We start from the raw sequence: 21,610 nt of genomic DNA, 5'->3' as shown, positions 1-21,610 counted from the left end.
TGTCCAACTCTCCCACAAGAAAATCTTCTGTGGTTGTTGCACTTTAGGTTGAAGATAATAGACTTGATCCATTTTGGAGTGAGAGCAATGTAATAGAGAATTCTCTATCACCTTGCTGTTCTTGGTTTTAAAAGAAGGTTGGATGAATAAGCAAGCATACGGATGACTCTCTTCATACCCCATTACCCGGTTAGGATGTGGGTGATATGCATTCACTCCACTTGCCCCCAGAGCCCCTGTCCATGGAGAGGAAACACATTGTTGATGTGTATGCCAGCGAAAGTCTCAGCAGAAAGTGCTGCTCAGGAGTTTCTGACTCCCTAGCCTTTTAGAGCTAACACTTACAAATTGCTTCTGGTCTCAACAGCATTCCTCCATATCTGCAATGAACAAACTGTTTTCTCCCCTAGGAGGGAAATTCTACATTCTGACTATGGCTTTTTTGTTTGTTTGTTTCCTTTTGTTTTTAGGGACTGCATGAAAATGGGAGAGGTAGATGGCAAAAAGATTGGCTGCACAGTTAGCCTTCTGGTTAGTACCTGTTCCCCCTGTCCTCCGTTTACCCTAACCTTTGTTTTTCAAAAAATTATGATTGGTTGGTTGTTTTTAAATCTGCCACATGCTTTCTTTCTTTTTTTTTTTTTTTTCTGGATGTTTCTTAGAAGAGTTCAGAAATGTTTTTAAAAGAAACGCAGCTTCAGGTTGAATGAGAGCCCAGAAAATCCTCAGCTCTGAACATTGCAGAACGTACTGTTACGTTTGGGCAGCTGTAGCCCAGAACTCCATGGGACCATGAGTCCCACCGAACTTTTCCTGTTACCTTGCCCCCCCCCCCCCCCCCCCCCCCCCCCCGCTTCAGAGTTCTGTGGCTCTTCCAGGAACACACACGGTTTTCGCAGACAGAAATCCTTTGGCTCCACTGACAAGTTCTCTGTCCCTCCCCTTTTCCTTTTGCACAGGACTATAATCATTCTACATTTTAATAAACAGTAATGGTATTTGCTTTTGTGAACCAATGACATTTTTCTGTTTAACGCACTAATTTTCACTCTCTTACCTCTTTGCAAATCAAATTCATCATAGCACTATTGTTACCAATTCGCATTATAACCAGGATGACCATATAATTTATCACCGTGCCAGGAGAATAAAATTAAATATCATGTAAGAAAAACTGTCTAAACCAGAATTATCCAACATTTATATAAAATGACATCCACCTAATTTTTCAGATTAGAATGGCATTTTTACACAGGGAAAAAAAATAGCAAAAAGAATCATACATTTAGGCATTTATATTTCATATTTTAATGTAGAGTAAAAAAATGAATTAGACAATTTCTTTAAATCAGATTTGCAGTGACTGTTTCCAGTTCTGACTTTGTGACTGTCCTGGCTTCTTTTTCATACATCTGTCATCTGTCAGGATAGATGAATCCTCACCATGCAGTCTAAGCCCTTGTCCTTGTTCTCATTCTTAGTCTGGTCATGTGAATCCTTCACATGCTGCCTTGTCCTCTCTGCCCCATGCTTTAATTCAGTCTTGTCATTGCTCATTGATTTCAGGCTTTCTGCTTTGTTTGTTGGTTCTTTTAATCCTTCTTCAAAGCTTACTGTCTCTTTTTTTCTTTTTCTTTTTCTTTTTGGTGTGTGGATTTACAGGCACATGCATACGCATGCACGTGCATATATGCACACAAGTACTGCTGGGACTAAATCCAGGCCTTGCACACACTAGGCAAGCCCTCTACCACTTGAACTGTTCCTTTAAACCTGCATATTTATTTTAGATTTTGTGCCAGTGATGAGGCTTAAACTCAAGGTCTCACACACAGCTTTTTTGCTCATGGCTGATGCTCTACTATTTGAGTCATGCCTCTAGTCCTAGATACTATTTTCTTTTTACACTACTGAGGTTCAAACTCAAGGCTTGTGCTTGCTACACAGGTACTCTACCACTTGAGCTACTTCACCAGCCCCTTATTTTGTTTTTGAAATTGACTCTCACTGCTGCCGTTGGCCAGCCTAGTCTCAAACTCTGTCTGTCCTCCTGCCTCTCCAGGTATCTGGTACTATAGGACTGCACCACCACACCTGACTCAAAACTTTCACTTTCCTGTAACTGTCATTTTATTTCTCTAGGTTTTTTGCTATACTGTTTTATATTTCTTGAGTGCATGCCTCTTATCCTCCTTTTCCACACCCACATCTTCCTTCTCATTTTGGTTTAATTATTACATCTCCACCTCCAGTATCAATCCTTAAAAATAGAGCTGAGCATCTTCAATCAGGCTGATCTTGTTCATATTTTATGCATTTTCTTGTATAGCTTTTGTCATTAGACCCAATAGTGACCTCTTCAGGCCAGCAGCCTAAACTCACCACATCAGCTTATGCACCTTCTCTTAGCAGTAGCTAAAACTTGAATGCAGTCGATTCTTCTGTGCAGTCTCCCTTCATGTTTCCCCCACTTCCTGCTTCCTAAGTCTTTCATCACAATCAAGAATCTTAGCCTGAATTGTTTGTTTATTTGTTTGTTTACTACATCTTTGCTTTCATGACAGTATTTGGGGAGGACAGCTCTGTAAACTTTAGTTTGCATCCTTAACCCTGGCTGTGCCGCAACTCCAGGCAGAAAGGCTCAGAAACACCCTCAAAGCAAAACCTTTATCTTTTTCCAAAGAGATCTTCTTCCACTGTTCTCACTTTATTTCCCAGGTACTTTCTATTTAGAGGTAAACAGGTCTTAAGGCACTTTATTAGGTTCATCTCTTCAACTGATACAAAAGAAGAGACCATTTCCTTGGGTGAAAGGCTTTATACATTGCCCTAAATGCATTTTCTCTCTAGTAGGAATAAGCTAAAGAGTCCATAAAATCAGTGGCCCCCATCCCTAATCACTAAAGACAAGAATATATACTGGTAACTATGCAATGACCAAGAATAGTCCTTGTAGAGATGTTAACATTTCAAAAGCTGTTTTGATTTCAAGCCAGCATAAGAATACTTATTAAGGGACCAGACACATCACTTAGAAGCTAATCTTCTTAGCTCCTACTCCATATGGAAAGTACTTAATGTTTTCTAGCAGCAATATGGTTCTCTTCAACTATTCACTTCCTCTGAGATCAGTTCCAGATCCTCTTCAAGAGACCTCTGGCTTTCCTTCTAAGATTAGAGCTAAACACTAGTGTTAAAATGGTAAGAATGCATAATATTTGACATGACTAATACTAGGAAATGTAATTTTTCTTGTTCTTTGTGTCACAAGTTTTGCCTGACATATGTGACTCTTATCTGCTGACTGGAGAGAGTTTTGTGGCTTTTTGGGGGGGGTTGTTTTTTTGGGGGTGGAGAGAGCTATTCATTTATAGAGTAATCGCTTATTTTTGTTCTCTTACCAGAAAACTATTAGAGCAAATCATCCTTTAATAATGTAAAAACCTGCTGTGGTGTTGTTAGACTATGTTTATGGTACAACAATTCTTGCTAATTAAAATGATTTTGGTTTTAATGAGAGAGATTTGAATAGCATTATTTACTTAGCTTTTTAAAGAATGCCAAAATCTATAAGATACAAAAGAAAAGGAGGGGAACAATGATATGAATTGGGAAAAATGGTTTTTTTATTTTTTTTATTGTCTTTAAATAATTGCACAAAAGGGTTACTATCCAGCATGTCAGGTTATAAGTACAGTGCATGTAATCAATATCACCCCTTTCATCGTTTTCCCTAATCCCTCCCATCCCCACTTATTCCCTCAACTGCGGCAAAAAATACTTCCATGTTTTCAAATTAGTGTAAGTGTCTCCGAATTAGAAAAATCCTCAGGCTGAAAAATGGACACCAGTTAGATAATGGGAAGATATATTGTCGAAGGTCATCAAGTTTCAAGTCCAAGAACAATTTAAAGAGCCACATTGGCTAGTTGGTCCACTATTAAAGCCTTGTCTAACTAATCAGTTTTAGTAACATAGAATTTCTGGCTCTTTCTCCTTCTGTCCCCGTGCACCTCCCTCCCCCTCCTGCTTAAAAATCTACTAGTCCTCCAAGTCAGCAGTTTTATTCTTCCTTCTAGTCATTACTCATTTTCCTTCATCTACATACAGAGTAGCTTCATCAAAACAACAATGATAAAAGTAGCAGTTGAAGTGTAGTAAGTAGGGATTTCACTATGTATATGATCTGCTCACTGAACGTAGCCTAGTTGGATCATATTTCCAGCATCATACTTTTGCTGGAATCTTGTTCCATTTCCATTTATTCCAGTGTTTCCTAAATTCAGTGAGGGCTAATGTACTTCATAGTGTAAGTGAAGGAACAGATGTGGATGCTTGTAAAGTAGGCCTTTAAAATGCTAATGTTGATAACCAGGTAAGGAAAAGTTGAGTTTTTGATAACAATTGTTACAATAACTTAGAGAAGTTTAGTAAGACCTAGACTCCTAGACTTTTTCTTTTCTTTCTTTCTTTCTTTCCTTCTTCCTTCCTTCCTTCCTTCCTTCCTTTCACTCTGTGTGTGTGTGTGTGTGTGTATGTGTGTGTGTGTAGGTCATGGGCTTGAACTCAGGGCATGGGCATTGTCTCTGAGCTTCTTTTGCTCAAGGCTAGCATTCTTCCACTTGAGCCTTAGCACTACTTCTCACTCTTCCTGAGTAGTTTATTGGAGATAAGAGTCTCACACAGACTTTCCTGCCTGAGCTGTCTTTGAACCGTGGTCCTCAGATCTCAGCTTCCTGATTATCTCAGTTTATAGACATGACCTGGATTTAACTATACATATATATATATATATATGATATAAACTGGAAACATTTAAATACTAACACAAGTAAGAAATGCATAATTATATCTTAATTATATAAAGAATTTTCATTTATTTTACATTATCTTTCACATCCTAAGAGATCATGTATGTGCTCATGTGCGCACACACACACACACACACACACACACACAAGTATGACTGCTTCATTTTATGACCTCTCCCTTTCTCTCAGCTTACTTGCTCACATCTGGCACCCCACTACTTGAACCACACCTCCAGTCCACCATTTTGCTGGTAATTGAAGATACAAATCTTTAAACTTTTCTGACTGGGCAAAAAAGATCAAACTGTAATACTCCAGATCTCAGTTTCCTGTGTACCTAGGATTACAGGCATTTGCCATTAACACTTAACCAAGACCTTTTTATAAGGGTAAATAGATATTTGAAATGTAAAAACAAAAGAAACTGTCCTTTGAGTTTCAGTCAGCATATTGAATGAACAGTTAATCTGTTACATATTTTTTGTTGGCGAGCATGCTACCACTTGAGCCACAGTGCCACTTTCAGCTTTTTCTGCTTATGTGGTACTCAGGAATTGACTCAGGGCCTCATGAATGTAAGGCAAGCACTCTACCATTGAGCCACCTGCCCAGCCCTGTTAAATATTTATTAAATGTATAGGCTATACCATTGACTATGAAAGTTAACAAAAAATAATTCAAAGTAGCGAACACACACATACACACAAACACACAGCCTAGCATCTTGGTGCATGCCTATGGTACCAGCACTCAGAAGTTAGAGGCAGGAAGTTGATGACTTTCAGAAAGCCAGGTGCATAGTGTGACCCTCCCCTCCCCACCCCAAAAAAAAGAGGAAAAAAGAAAGGAAAAAGATCAGTATCAGCATTTATAATCCCAGATGCCCACTTATTCAGTAATTTCTAGAGAATTGTTAAGTGTGTATTCAGTGGGAAATGTCACTGAGCCTCCTTATTTTAGTTATAAAAAGGTATTCACGTGAAACAATGCTTTATGTCTCCTGGCTCAACAAAATAAAAGGAAAATATTCATAGACCCAACTATTTTGTAATTTGTTGTTTATTTTTACATTTTTTTTTTTACAGAATTTCTATAAAACTGAACTGAACAAGGAAGAGATGTATATACGCTACATCCACAAACTCTATGATCTACATCTCAAGGCGCAGAACTTTACAGGTAATTCTATCCTCAGCTGAGACTGGGGGTAGGGGGGTATATATGGATGTTATTAACCATAGTATCTCCTCTGTTTTATGTAGTTAGTGCTGAGATTGAAGTATTTCTGCTTTTTAAAACTGAAATCTATTTTTATTTGCACCTTAGTAAGTACTCCAATTTTTTATTCTATTACTTTGCATATTTTTTTATATGGGATTACAAAAATGCACACCTAACTTTTTATAGTCTTAGCTAGTTATTTACTTCAAGTTCAGTATGGGAATTTTACAACCATGTACATCCCAATGTCCTTCCCTTGGTGTTGCCCTGTATCCCATATTGCCACTTCTACCCATATTGAAAATGATCAAACAATGGCATCATTTTTGCTTTCATCATTCATGCTGACCTGAAAGAATTTAAAAATACTTTATTATGTTTACTCAGATATTGGCCACTTTGGTTACTCATTCTCCATTTCAGATGCTTTCCATTTCTATCTTTTTCTTTCTGCCCAAAGAGCATGATTTAGTAATTCTCTTAGAGCAAACCCAGTGATGAAGAATTCTGCTTTTCCTTCACCTGAGAGTGTCTTTCTTGTACCTTTGTATTAGTTAGCTTTAGGTTACTGTAACAGCATGGCTGTTGTTATTTTGGGCCCCTAATTTTAGAGATTACAGTCCATAATTGATTAGTCATGTTGCTTTAGGGCCTGGGTTAAGGCAGCCACGTGATGGCAGGGAGTTCTTAGTAAAGTAGAACCATTCATGCCATGGTCAGGACACATGAGAAAGGAAAAGGAGAGGTTCCCACAATTTTCTTTGAGCAGCCTCAAGTGGCCTGAAACTTTCCACCAGCCCCATCTCTGCAAGTTCCTACTGCTTCCCAATACTACCAAAGTGGGGCCTAAGCCTTTAACACATGAGCTTTAGGGAGCTGTTCCAGGTATAAATATGGCATACTATCATCCCCAAAATGTATTTTCCAAATACAAGATTTTAAGTGAATAGTTCTTCTGTTTTGGTACTTGAAAATTTTTGTTCCATTGTCTTCTGTCCTCTGTTTCTGATGAGAAATATGTAATCCTATGCATTAATCTGTTGTAGAATGTGTCTGTTTTCTGCTTGCCTTCAAGAATGTGTCATTGGGGCCAGGCACTAGTGGCTCATACCTATAATCTTTGTTACTCAGAAGGCTAAGACCTGCGAATCATGATTTAAAGCCAGCCTGGGCAGGAAAGTCTGTGAGACTCTTTAATTCTCAAATGCCTACTAAAACAAAACAAAACAAACAACAACAAAAAAAAACTGGAAGTGGAGCTGCTGTGGCTCAAGTGGTTGAGTGTTAGCTTTGAGCAAAAAAAAGGCTCAGGGACAGTGTGCAGGCCTTGTGTTCAAGCCCCAGGACTGATACAAAGAAAAAAAGAATCTATCTTTGATTTTCAGTGGATTGATTATTATATGTATGGACATTGTTTTCTTTCATCCAAGTTTAACCTGTTTGGGTTTGCAAAAGTTTAACCTTGTTTGGGTTTCTCAATATGATTTCCACCCTAGGCCTTCTCTTTTGGGACTACAATGGCATGTATAATTAGTCATTTTTTAATTTTTGATACCGGCAAATACTTGGAAATATTTTTGTTATTCTTAATAGTTGTAATATTTGTCTTATAGGTTCCTGAGGTTCTGTTCATTTTCTCTCCAGCTTTCTTCTATTATTCAGACTGGATAATTTTTACTGATTCATATTTTTAAGTCCATTGGTTGTCTTCTGTCATCTCTAGTAAATCAGTAAAATTTTTGTTTTTGTTATTAAATCATCCACTTCTAAATTTCCCATTTGGTTAATTTCTTTTTATAGCTTCAATTTCATTACAAAGACTTTCTATCCTTTCAGTCATTAAAAAGTGTTCACCTCTACTACATGGAACCTGGTTATAATAGATACTTCATAGCCAGTGTTGACAGTTCCAATGTGTGAGTCATCTTTGGGTTGGCATTTGTTAATTGCCTTTTCCTTTTGAGAGTTATTTAGCTTCCTAGTTTTTTGAATGTCAAGTAATTTTGGATTACATCCTGGACCTGTTGAGTATTATGTTACCAATTTCTGGATCTGTTAACAAATCTAGAGAATTGTTGCCTGACGATTTTAACAATAAACCCAGTTAGGTTCAGACCTCAAGTCCTGCACCACCTTCTAAAGGTTATGATTCTATTGTCAGTTTGGTTTGGAAGCCAAGGCTCAACCTTCTCCATGCTTTGATAGGCGCCCTGCAAATGGTCTGCTGAGGCCCATGTAGAGAAAGAAGCCTTCAGGAGTGACTGCTACCAATGCCGTTTCTCTCACTGCCACCACTGATCATAACTCTGTGCCTGGGATCCGCTCAGGGAGAAACCAGAGGAGAAAATAACGACCCCATAGGAGCCCTCTATCCACTTTCCTGACTAGAAGAGCTTTTATTGGATCTCTTCTATCTTGTTTCCATGTGCAGTTCCAGGTGATAGAAAACTTTTTAAGACCAGAGATAAATAAGGCAAAAAAAAAAAATAAAAACAAACAACTCAATACTTTATTCTCTAAGTGTCGGTTTTCCTATTTTGTCATCTTTATTTTTTGGCTTCCTCCAGTATTTGCCTTGTATAGTCTGTCAAGAGTATTTAAATGTAATCACTGGTAAGATAGAGTGGAATGTATTTACTCCATTCCAACCAGAGCCCGTTCATTGGCTTTAGGAATTATAAATCATAGGCTTTTGTCACATACTCTTCCAGGGAAACTATTTCTGTAATGGCTCCCAGAATTTAAATCTGCCTGTAGCTGTGGCTCCACAGTCTCAGTATCATCACTGTTTGCTCAGGGTGGAGACTGGGATACTGTCCCTGAGCCTAGCTTTTCCCAACTTCCATCAAGTAGTTGCTCCTGAGAATCTACAGAATCTCATATTTTATTTCCTAAAAAGTCTCTCAAATAATTTCTTTTTATCGTTCCCACTTTTACTGCCTCAGTGACCTTCATTGTCTTTTGCCTGAACTCCCTCCTAACTGTTACCTGTAATTCTTAGAGCAGGGGTCAGCAAACTACAACCTTCAGACCAGCCACTTGCTTCTTAATGAAAGTCTTATTAGAACTCAGCTGTGCCGGCTCGCTCATGTATTATCTGTGGGTACCTCTGTGCTATGGGGGAAAAAAACTGAGTGGTTGAGATCAGCCTGAAATAACTACAGTCTTACAATGAACCTAGTTATATCATGTCTGGCCCTTAAGAAAAAGTTCCCAATTCCTTCTCTAGATAAAACTATATTGTCAGTTTATTCTACAAAGTGAAGTTTTAATTCTTCACTGAAAGTCTATCATATTTGCACCAATATGTGTCTCTTCAACATCACTTCCCACGTACCTTCTTTCCATCCTTCAGGACCTATTCCTTTACAGCTTTTCCTTGAACTCTTCACCCATCCTGCTATACTCTTCTTTTTCTTTTCCTCAGAGCTGTACAGCTAACACCCTTCTTCTTTAACATGCGCTGAAGTGACCTTTCCATCTCTTTTTCCTCATTAGATTTTCTCTAATTTCCATTAAAACACTTAGCAATATATCAGTTTATTATAGCTATATTTTATATAAGATATATGTGTATGTGCACTATGCATGCATATGTGTGTAGGTAGACAAATTGATGATTTCCAGTAAAAGAGTAAGTTTCTGAGGAGAGAAATAATGTTTTCTAGTCCTCAGTTTTCTAGTCAGAATTTTTTGAAATAGTGCCTAGAAATGTGAGAGCTAAATATCAATCGTGAATTCAGACATTAAGTAAATTTTCACACCAGTTTTCCTTCAAGATGGATAAATCCTAAATCAGTAAGGAAACAACCTCTACTAGGCTTGTTTCATTTTAAAGACCATAAAATAAGAAATGAGAGAAGAACCAAGGACAGGCTACTCCAAATATGGAACAGATATATTTTGATCCTCTGAAACAAGGTCCAGATTTATCTGATAGTTTAGAAATAGATCTCTTTATTTACTCAGCATATAGTTTTGTGTCCCCAAAATGGCATTAAGGTGCTTTTTCTTATGATATTTGCTTCCTCTCCCACGTCCTCATTTGTGTCTGCGTGTGTCCTTGAAAAAAGTGAAATTTGGGGGAAAACTTTTCTATCTTTTGAAATGAGTCAACCCTTTTCCAGCCTTGTGTAATACTGTCTCCCATTCTTCATCCATCTCCACTCTCCTCTTTTCTTTTTTTCATGAATGTCTTCACTGCATACTGCTCAAACTAATGCAATGATTTATGTGTAAAATTATACACTTTTTAAAAGGTCTCCCAGAAATCTTTATTCCATATATACTGTCTTCTACAAACATAGAAGAATAAGCAAAAAGTACTACAATGAACATTTCTAACATTAATTTGCTGAAGATCAGTATCACAGCTCGTTGTGTGTTTGCTTTCATTTAATAAAATCTTTCCACAGACTCATCTACATAAACTACATCTCCCAGATATATCCTCATGTTTCCAAATTACATTCTGAAGTGATTGTTATTTGTCTTCTTACCTCTCCCCTGCCACCATTTAGTTATTTGTCAGCTTCTTCTGACAACCTGCCAGACTCCCAAGGGCATCTCACTCATACCTGCCATCCCAGCCATCCCTGGGCCTTCCAAGGACAAGGCATTATTGGAAAATCATTAAAGTATAATTTGTTGTATAACCCTTACCACCATCTACCTCCAGAACTTGTTCATCTTCCCAAACTGAAAACTGCCTCTTCCCCCTGGTCTGGCAGCCACCATCATCCTCTGTATGCAAATCTGACTTTCATGATCCTTTAAATTACTCCTGAGAGGAGTGAGGGGAAGGGCACTGCTTTGTCTTCTTAATCCTGTGAAATGACCAGTTAATCTCTAGATTCCTTTGAGTGCACAGTTGCTGAGGCGAGACACAAAAGAAATTCAAGAGGCATGATGAGAACTTACTTGAGTTACTTGGCAGCTAAGGGAGAAAGGCTTGAAGAAACAAGCTGGGGAGGCAGCTGGGAATCTGCATGGGCTGTGAGGGAAGCAGAGGACCGGAAGAAAGTGTATGTAACCTGGCACCAGTGGCTCATGCCTGTAATCCTAGCTACTCAGGAGGCTGAGATCTGAGGATCACAATTCAAAGCCAGCCCAGGCAGGAAAATCCATGAGACTCTTATCTCCAATAAACCACCAGAAAACCAGAAGTGGCGTTGTGGCTCAAGTGGTAGAGCGTTAACCTTGAGCTGAAGAGCTGAGGAACGATGCCCAAGCCCAGAGTTCAAGCCCCATGACCCACAAAAACAAACGAACAGAAGAAAGTGTGTAGGAGAGAGCAAAGACACACAGGAGGTTTTCTTAGGTGATCAGCATAGATTACAAAGATAGGTAAGAAATTAAACAGGAGAATTTCATCTTAGATGTTTGAGAAAGCTAGAAGGCTGTTCAAAATATGGCACACCTCTGATGATCTGTTTATTGTAAGTCTTGGAGAATTTTCCATGGTGACCTCCATTATGGGGCTTTAGCCGTTTCCTCATTTACCAGGTAGCTGACACTTTTATCACAAAATATCTCTGTTCCTCTGACATTCAGGCCCCACAAGGAAGTGCCACCAAAGGCATTCCCATCTCTGTGGGCCCAGCTGTGTGTGGATCAGTGTGCATCTAACTTATTTCCTTAATAGCTGATGGTGGAACCCCGGGACTCTAACTATAAGAGCTGGAACTACTGAGAATTCTTTCTTGGGAGGGCAGGGGACTGGTATTGGGGCTTGAACTCAGGCTCTCGTGCTCTTGCTTGCCTTTTTCAATAAATAAAATTCTACCACTTGGGCCACACCTCCACATTTTTTGCTGGATAATTTGATATGAAACTCCTAGATTCATGTGACTCTAATCCTTCATGTAGATTCAATCGTATCTCAGCCTCCTAAATAGGTAGAAATCACAGGCATGAGACCCTGTACCCAACTTCTTAAAAACAACTTCACCTACTTCTTACCTAAACCACGCAGAAGGAGAACTATATAATGAGCAATGCTTTCTCTCTTAGGAAGCCTAAATTTATTGTTTTGGCTACTGAGAGTTATTGACTGGTTTTGATCAGGAAAATAACATGACTATTTGCATCAAACGAAGAGTCCATTGGTAATAGAGTGCAAATAAAAGGAGAGACATAAGAGACTGCTGGTTGGTTAGGAAAACATTGGAAAAAATTATCAAAGCCAGGTGATTGTTGGAGCTTACCGAAGGTAATTATTAAGAGACTAAAAAGGCTAGAAACCTTGTCTCATGATACTTCTATACTTATTAGACAAGATCAAAGTGATAGGTAGCCTGGTCTTTCTTATTTCACTATTTTATATGTGGTGAAGGCCGAATGATAGTATTTGAACTGAACACAGTACTTTCAAACTTTATATGTAGTTAGCCTTAAGACAGATAAATGAAGATTTGCTGTGTACTGATATTATGTTAAGAGCAAATCTTGCATCTTTTAAGAGGCATATGGTGTTATATTTACATGGATTTTAATAACTTAAGGGTTGGTCCATTTTCTTCAGTTTAGAGAATGAGTTGACAATAACATGGCTAATGGAAAAAATTAACAGTCCTTCATCAAGGGCAGTGAATTTTGGTTTCTATTCTTGATCTGTCCATCCATATTTATTTGGAGAATGTCAAGTAGTCTATGAAATTTCACTGTCTGATCTGTTAACTAAACTAAGTTCCTAAGCCACCATTTCTCCTTGTCTGTATACAGAATATCAACCTGTTGCTTATTTCTGTATGAAATCCAGCTACACGAGCATGTAATGATTTCAGTAGCCTTGCTGAACTCTGTGAGAGAATCTTCTCCCACAGCCCACATGCTTGCACAGCCTCCTCTCATTTTCCTCCCCATTCTTCCACGCACACACTCCTCATCCAGCCCCTCCATCATCTCATCCCTAGGCTAGGAGAAGACTGTTTCTTTTTTGTTTTCATTTTTGTTTTTGTATGGGAAGGAGGACGGGATTTGTTTTTGGTTTTTTCACTGCTCTTTTCTGGCTTCTTTGGCCCTCACAAATTCTGACTGTATTGTGCATGACATCTCCTTCCCCAATACCAGTTGAAAAATAGCCCTTTATGCACTGAAGAATCTAGGTGCTGTTAATTTTTGTTTTCTAAGTATATCCTATTCAACGTGTCATAGTTCCTGAGGAGCTCGCTTATGAATTTTTCTAACAAAGGCATGCCCCACACACACTTATCATTGAGCCAGATACAATAAGATATCCTTGAGCATGTGTCTTAGACCCTTAAGAAATGGAGAGTATGGGGGGGGGGATTTCTTTTTAAATGCTAAGAACTAAAAGGTTAAACATAGATCTCTATAATTTCATCACAGAGAAATCGCTATTCACTAGCCTGTTCTTGCATAGATTCTGGACATTCTTTATATATACAATGTAACAAAATTTGGGATATAACGTGTTCTCCAGTTTAGCTAAACATTGGTCCCATTTAAAGAGAGGTGGTTTGAGGTCCTGTCTTAAAATCCCTGTCCTCACTTTGACTTGCAGAGGCTGCGTACACCCTCCTGTTGTATGATGAGCTGCTGGAATGGTCTGACCGGCCGCTCAGGGAGTTCCTGACCTACCCTATGCAAACGGAATGGCAGCGCAAGGAGCACTTGCACCTCACCATCATTCAGAACTTTGATAGAGGCAAAGTAAGTGCTCCTGCTCTGGATCTCTTCTGTGATAACTAAATTGATATCCCTTTCCTTTTATTTCTACTGTGTAATGGCTACCATCTCAAGCAAGATTCCTCATGCTAATGTACATTGGAAACACCCAAGAGCTATTGAAATGCAGAGTGCAAGGCCATGGCCCTAGCCATTCTAATTAAGTAGGCCTGACATGGGGCTGGGGAATCTAAGTTATGACAAGTACTAGGAGATTCCATGCATTGGACCTCTGTACCAGCCTTTTGTGAACACTGATCTTGACTGATAGACTGATATATACCAAAATATGGAGAGTAGGTGGCTAATATAAGAGAAAGAAATTTCTTTCTCATGGTTGGGGTTGCTGAGAAGTTCAAGGTGAAGTTCTCAGCAAATTCAGTGTAGCTTGTTCCCTCACATGGCAGAAGGGGTACCTGGCTCTCACTCCTCTTTATAAAGGCACTAGAGCCATTCATGGGGTACTACCTCTTGACCCAATCACCTTCCAAAAGCCCTTCTCCATAATACTATCACCTTGGGAGTTAGAATTTCAACATATGAATGTGGAGGAACACAGAGACCGTAGCACTCAGCTATTTTATTCTCAGAAAAACCTTCACTCACCAAATTAGCATGCATTCTGCCCCATTCAACATGTTTTAAGGTAAAATAAAGGTGGCTGGGTTTCTTAAAGAAGTTTATGGCATGCTTCATATACTTATAGATGCGTGAGCTGATCAAAAATCCTAGCTGGCTTACTGCAGTTTCATACATCACTCTACTTCACTTCTGCCTGCGTTGCTGTTCTCTGAAGAGCAAGTGAACCTGACCACCACTTTTAATTTGATTTGAACCCTTGGATGCTTTGGTGGAATGTCTTAAATTTTAATGTCCCTTCCTAATCACAAAGGTCAAACAGAAAAAAATGAAATCTAACCAGTGTCTATCATTCTTTTACAAAATGTCATGGGATGTGCCTGAAATTTGATAAATGGAAGCTGCTCTTTTATATCCTCATTATTTAACTAACTACATATAACATTATGTTACCAGCAAAAGAAATGCCTTCTTGCCCTTCTGCTGTAAAATTTCCACACGTATAACAAGCTGTTACAAAGTCTCAACTATTGGCCCATTTCAGGAGTTTTGTGCTAGATCAAGGGCACATCCATGATTTTGAGGACACATGGCTCACTACCTATCTCTCTAAAGCCTACAACCTACAAATAGCTTTTACAATTTTAAATGGGTGAAAAGAAATGAGACAGTAATATTGTGTGGATATGGATATTCGTGTCCATATATTCTGAGTAGAATATAGCCGGAGTCATTCATGCCTACACCTGCTTCCATGCTGTAACAGATGGATGAATTGTTCTCACAAACATTCTGTGACCCTCAAAGGCAAATATTTTGACTATCTGACCTTTTGCAGGAAAATTTTGTTGATAGCTAGGCTGGATCAAAGAACTTTTGCATTTTTTTCTGAGAGCAACCAGCTGGTCTAAGACAGGGTCTAATGACCCAAACAATTGTCAAGTGCAAGTTATCCCAGTGAGGGCTCTGAAGTACCCAGCATGAATAACTGGGTCTTAGGGTCAGTGATAATTCCCTGTCAGCACTGAAAGCCTAGGAGTATCTATCTATGCAGCCATTGTGCCACTGCAGTTATTTTCAAGGTGATGATACTGAAATAACACTGGAAAATACTGTTTCTGCACCATATGCTAATAACTTGTCACTAACAATGATTTCCAACTTTCCAGAGATTTTTTTAAATAATGTACGCAACAATTGCACAGTGTTTTCACATTTAAACTTTCAGTGATTCTATCTCCAAGCTATGATGTAAAGATAGAGTTAATCTGTTTGCTCTGAATGCAGTTAATATGCTGACCTTTGGGTGGAAGTAAGTGAATCTGGTAGATGGTTACATTTCTCTCATTCTTCTGTTCAGTGCTGGGAGAATGGTATCATCCTGTGCCGGAAGATTGCAGAGCAGTACGAGAGTTACTATGACTACAGAAACCTGAGCAAGATGAGGGTAAGGTACCTAGGTGCATTCTAATCAGGCTCTAGTGTCTCTTTTGATGAAATTGATGGCCTGGTTTTGTGAAATCAACTTGTGATCATCTTGATATGCTTTGCAGAAACCTTTTTTAAGATAAGTGTTTGTGGGGTTTTTTTTTTCTGAAGCATACTCATTTATACAGAAAAATAACAAATTGATCTGTGTAATGCTTTTGATTAATGCACAAAAGAGGAGCCCTTGATGTGTTTCTAAAATATCTGAAATATCTGAAACACACAGAATCAATATTTTTTTAAGTTTATTGTGGAAAATCTCCATGCAGGTTGAAGAGCTTCCCAATTGTACACAAATCTCTGTGACAATAGACCATAATCCGAAAAGCAGATTAGTAAAAATGGCTAGCTGGCTCACTTTAAAATAAATTAGGGCCAAATTCTGTGTCAACTCAATTTAGCTTCAGATGTATGTTCTTGCTAAATCAAAACTGAGGTTTTTAGTACCTAAAAGCTTAAGGAGTTTAACATTCTCTGTTCCTCAGTCAGTTGTTTTGTATTCTCTCACTTTAGGTTCCAAGAAGTGCTTGTCTACCCAGTCCTTATTATTCTTTAGTAGCATGAATATTTTGTGCCTTGTTGCAATATACAGGTCATTACGTATGCTGTGTTTGTTCTGAGTTTCTAAAACAGGATCATCTGGAACCAGATGCCAGTGGCTTACACCTGTAATCCTAGCAATTCAGGAGTCTGAGATCTGAGAATCACAGCTCAAAGCCTGCCAAAGGCAGGAAAGTCTAGGAGACTATTATTTACAGTTTACCAGTAAAAGGAAGGAGCAGAGCTATGGCTAACTGTTATGACAGCCTTGAGTAAAAAAGAAACTTAAGGGATAGTGCCACAGCCCTGAGTTCAAGCACCAGTATGGGCATTTGTGCAAGATCATCAGCTCTCACACACTACAAAACAAAACAAAATTTATGATGGTGACTAATTCTGAGGTAGTCATTGAAGAGATAATATAAACCTTTAATACCTTGCAGAATTCCTGACACCACAGTCCTTTATTTACCTGGATGAAATGCTCTGTACTTTGGCATAGAGCTTCATGTCAGCAGTTCATTGATATTTCCTCTAAAATGAAAACCAAAGAGAGAAATCTTGTTTTAACTTCAATTCGTCATGCTGACTCTGGCAGGCACTGCAGCTTTATATAAAAACGTGGCCTGTCATCTCTTGGCATCCTGTCTCTGCACAGAAGCGAGGTTACAGTGTTTACCCATGAGAGCCCTTGGGTGCCATAGTCACTAACATTTTTATAAACCCAAAGCAATACACTTCAAACCAACTGTTCTTTGGGGTGCTGTTACTGGGGATAGGGGGAAGCTCCAAGTGCAATATTAGTCTTTCTCTGGAAACCCTGGGGAGGATAATCCCATCAAATGTATGCATTGTCAGAGACAGGCTTAATTGCTTCCAGCCCAGACAGCACTTGGCTCTCTGGGGCTCCTCGGGTTCAGTTTGTTAGTTTACCCTTTTTCCACCTACTTGAGGGTACACCTTCCAACTGCTTTAAAAGGTAAAGCCTTTAAAAGGCAAATCCACAGGGTAAATATACCTGGCACAAGAATTCTCCAGAAAGTGTTTGCTTCTAATCATTCATGATAATTTCTATTTAACTAGGAAGAAAATACTCCTTCTATAGGCTATAGGCCTGATTTACTTTAATAATACCATGTAACAATACCCTGTGCACAGCCTGTGAGCAGAGCAGAGCAGAGATGAGTTGTTAAAACAGAGATGGTATGGACCGCATGGCTTGCCAAGCCCAAAATATTTGCTCTCTAGGCATTTATAGAAAACCGTTGCCAAGTTAAAGAACACATTTTTTTGGTCTTATTTCTTTCACTTTTCTGAATTGTAATGATCACTTTTCTATAGAAGAACTATCTTCTCTAATTAGTTGCCCTATTGGGGATGACAGTTGAGATGGAATATTTTGAACTTCTCTGGTGCTTCCGTAGATGATGGAGGCCTCTTTGTATGACAAGATCATGGACCAGCAGCGCCTGGAACCTGAGTTCTTCAGAGTTGGATTTTATGGGAAAAAGTTTCCATTTTTTTTAAGAGTAAGTAAATATACCAGTTAATTTGTTTGCATCCTATACAGATTTCTCATAAAAAGAATACTAAGAACTTTTTGATATCTTGTAATGAATAGCAAGGAAGATAATGGCATGATGGGATTTGGGGAGTTGGGTTTTTTTTGTTTGTTTTGTTTTTGTTTTTGTTTTTTTAACCTTATTGTTTACAAGCATCACATTAATATTAATCTAGAGCCCTTCATTTTGAATAATATCCCAAGAGATAAAGCAATCTATTCCTTTCTAAGCGTATATTATAAGTAAGCTTGGGTGATTATAGTTTATCTTCTATGATATTCACTATCCTGTTCAGTCTGCAGTTTCCTTTAGAGAACAGGGGGAGGGATATAAAGTCCCTGTGAGAAACAGTGCAGTTTCACATTGTGTGGAAATTGTACCTGCAGAACTATGTGAAGAGTGTTGTTTTGCCTTTTTGCTGACTTTGTGAAAAGGTAAATGTCATCCAGCACAAAAGATTCAGTTTATTGCTAATATAAACTTTCGACAAAGAGAAATTTCCAGACATTTTAATGTGACTACTAGGTAATGAAATAATCAACTCCATTCTTTCAGTTTTTCACCTATGACCAAGTACTGTTTTATGTGGCTGAGTATTTATAGAAGACTTGATCATAGCATACAAAAGTGTTCAATAATGCTTGTCATTGAAAAGTAATGTTAAAATATTGGTTAACAATGTTGTCAGACACTTTGTATTCATATACTGTTTTGTAGAATGGGAACTTCTTTGTACAACTACATAAAGATAATAAAAAAAACTAAAAAAAAAAAAAAAAAAGATTGGTTAACAGAGGAAATGTTCATGCTCACACACTTAAGGAGAAATACCCTGGATAACTGATGCATTTGAGTCAGTTTGTTATAACTTTAAATCCCAATGTATAAATATTTTAGTATTTGGGTTAACCCAAAACCTTCCTTAACTGTCAGTACATACACATATAGACAGAATGAGAGAGAAAGGACATTTATTGTCCATTTAGTCATCATTCATTTTGCTGGGCACATCAGAATACAGAATCAAAGGTACATTTATTTGCACTAGACGGTGTCACTTTTCTGTAGAAAATGTTAAGCACACAGTCATCTGAAGTCCTGATTTCTAGGTATAGTCTACATAACTGTTTTTTATGAAAGTATTGTGATTCATTTTGTGGCATGAGAAACTGAAGCATTTTCTATGGCCTTTTCTCCAGTTGTCTGCAGCTACAAACCTGCCCTGAGTCTACCAATTGTTTCATTTTTGTTTGTGTAGATAGATAGATGATAGATAGATAGATAGATAGATGATAGATAGATAGATAGATGATAGATAGATAGATAGATAGATAGATAGATAGATAGATGTGTGCATATATTTTTTACTTACAATTGTTTCTTTTTTTAGTTTTTATTTTTAATTTACTTTTGTTGAGTTTATTGGTTTGTTTTGTCTCTGTGCTGATATTGAGCTTGAACTCTAGGCCTCACCTTTTCACTTGGTTTTTTTGCTGATGGCTGGTAATCTACCCCTTGAGCCACCTTTCCCCTTTGGCTTTTTGCTGGTTAATTGAAGGTGAGAGGCTCTTGGGTCATTTTGGGCTGGCTACTACTCAAGATTCTCAAATCTCAGCCTCATGAGTAGCTATATTAAAGGCATGAGCTACCTGTGCCTACCCTGTTTGATTTAGTTTGGTGATAGGATCTTGTTGTGTATCCCAGGCTGGCCTTGAACTCATGATCTTTCTCCCTCTATCTTTTGTATGTGCCATCACACCTACCTTCTAGTTTTTTCTGAGTTCCTTACTGCAGTCTTGTAGCTCTTCCCTTGGTTGTTTTATGTAATGAGAAGAACCATGGAGAGCTGAAAAACACTGAAAACCTTGGGCTTTCGCCTTTTCAAGCCATAAACTGTTCTCTCCATTTCTTCAAGACCTTTGGAGCATGAGACCTCACAACCTTTCTAGTGTTAGCAGCTCCTGGTTTGGCCCTAACTGACCATGCCATGTGCAGGATAGCCAGAGCTCAGGCCTTAGACGCCTGTGTTTAAAGCTAGTATACATGGACAAAGTACTTGAAGCCTTTGAACTTTGGTTTCTGGTTATACTGTAGAGTTGGAATGGGTGGCAACGTATCAAGCTTGCACAGATTAATTAAGATCAACTCAGAGTGCACAGTTGATTAGTGCAAAACAGTAGAAGTTTCCAGATTGAGCTGTCAGAAAGACGTCCATCACATGTAACCAGCTTGTTAAAATACTTTTGGAAAATCTGCCCATCTTTCTAGCTCTCTGGCTGGATTCGACGATGACCTTCAGCCTTCTGACATGAATGAAAGAGTCCTGGCCTACAGAATACTTATCCTAAACCTAAAACAGCCAAAAATATGTCCAATATTTGGCAAGGCCCTGAAACTCTTTAAGAGATAGCTCCAGCCATATAAGTGGGTTCCTGATTATCAGAAACCAAGCTGAGCTGGTTCTTCTAGCCTCCAAAGGTACAGGTGCAGATGAGTTCAACCTTTTTCTCATGGAAGGCTCTCGTCAGTGAAAGAGGTGAGGCTGACCTTGGGAGCTTTTTAAGAATAACTCAGTAAAGTACATTTTTAGTTCTTACATGTCCCTTCTTGTCTTCCAAATGGTAACATTTATTTATAAATTAGACATCAAGTTTATAAAAATGACTTGCAGCTGGTGCCCATGCCCGTAGCTCACACCTGTAGTCTTAGCAGGGATCCAGGGATGAAGGAAGAGGGGACGAAGATCAGGAACAATCATGCCTTAAGACCAGTCCAGGCAAGAAGTTCATGTGACCACCACTTCACACAGTAGTGAAGCACAATGGTACATGCTTGTCAATCCAGCTATGTGGGACATAAGATAGCCCAGGCAAAATGTTTCCTTGTGGCTCAAGTGGTAGAGCGCTAGCCTTGAGCTGAAGAGTTGAGGGACAGCACCCAGACCCAGAGTTTAGGTCCCATGACTGGACCCAAAAGAAAAAGAGCTGGATGCATGGCTCAAGCAGTGGAGCACCAGCCTCTCAAGTGTGAAGCACCGAGTTCAAACCCCAGGTTTTATCCCCAACATTTGGAATGTTGCTTTTGGTCTTGTATTTTGGTGCTCTGAGAATTGGACACGTTTGTACTTCACGTAAGAGAAGTAGGAAGAGTGAAGCATTCTGCTGAGCCTTATGTAAAGCAATAGAGACCACCCTGACACATCTGTATCATTTAATATGCAGCAACAAAACAAAAGCAGGAGAGAGTACATGCTCTCTGCCCTGAGATTTTAACATTTTGGATTTTTTTTTCAGGTTGATGCATGGATGTTGTCTTCATTATAGTCTAGTGTTAGGGCTGGTCCCCGTGTCTGTGGCTGTACCTTTTGGCTTTCCTGTGTAACCTACTCCTGATTTCTTGTTTGGTTTCTTCCTCAGAATAAGGAGTTTGTGTGTCGGGGGCATGACTATGAGAGGTTGGAAGCCTTTCAACAGAGGATGCTGAACGAGTTCCCCCATGCCATCGCCATGCAGCATGCCAACCAGCCCGACGAAACCATCTTCCAGGCGGAAGCGCAGTGTATCCATGCCTAGAGCGGCTGGGTCCCAGTCAGGTTGCTCCAGTTGTTAGCTACAGGGTGTTTTCTTGGAGGGTTGTTCAGCCACAAGTCCCTTTTCAGTCGATTCTTACCCTGATCATCTTAATTTTAGCTTAGCTCATTCTGCACAGAATGTAATTGCT

The 21,610-nt window shown here is 38.9% G+C and overlaps 1 protein-coding gene across 3 annotated transcripts in view; it reads left to right on the top strand.

Moving 5' to 3' along the window:
• The window catches only part of Dock4 (dedicator of cytokinesis 4), a 429,879-nt gene that overhangs the window by 376,122 nt on the left and 32,147 nt on the right, over positions 1-21,610 (top strand). For all 3 annotated transcript variants that reach the window (XM_042684635.1, XM_042684637.1, XM_042684636.1), the window contains exons 34-39: positions 471-531; positions 5,897-5,990; positions 13,558-13,706; positions 15,661-15,747; positions 17,753-17,857; positions 21,307-21,448. In XM_042684635.1, coding sequence (XP_042540569.1) covers positions 471-531; positions 5,897-5,990; positions 13,558-13,706; positions 15,661-15,747; positions 17,753-17,857; positions 21,307-21,448 — 638 coding nt within the window. The remainder of the gene's footprint in view (positions 1-470; positions 532-5,896; positions 5,991-13,557; positions 13,707-15,660; positions 15,748-17,752; positions 17,858-21,306; positions 21,449-21,610) is intronic.

The sequence above is a fragment of the Dipodomys spectabilis genome, unplaced genomic scaffold, assembly GCF_019054845.1.
Source record: "Dipodomys spectabilis isolate Male_0828 unplaced genomic scaffold, ASM1905484v1 ptg000089l, whole genome shotgun sequence".
Lineage (NCBI taxonomy): Eukaryota > Metazoa > Chordata > Mammalia > Rodentia > Heteromyidae > Dipodomys > Dipodomys spectabilis.
This window is presented reverse-complemented; position numbering and strand designations above follow the sequence as displayed.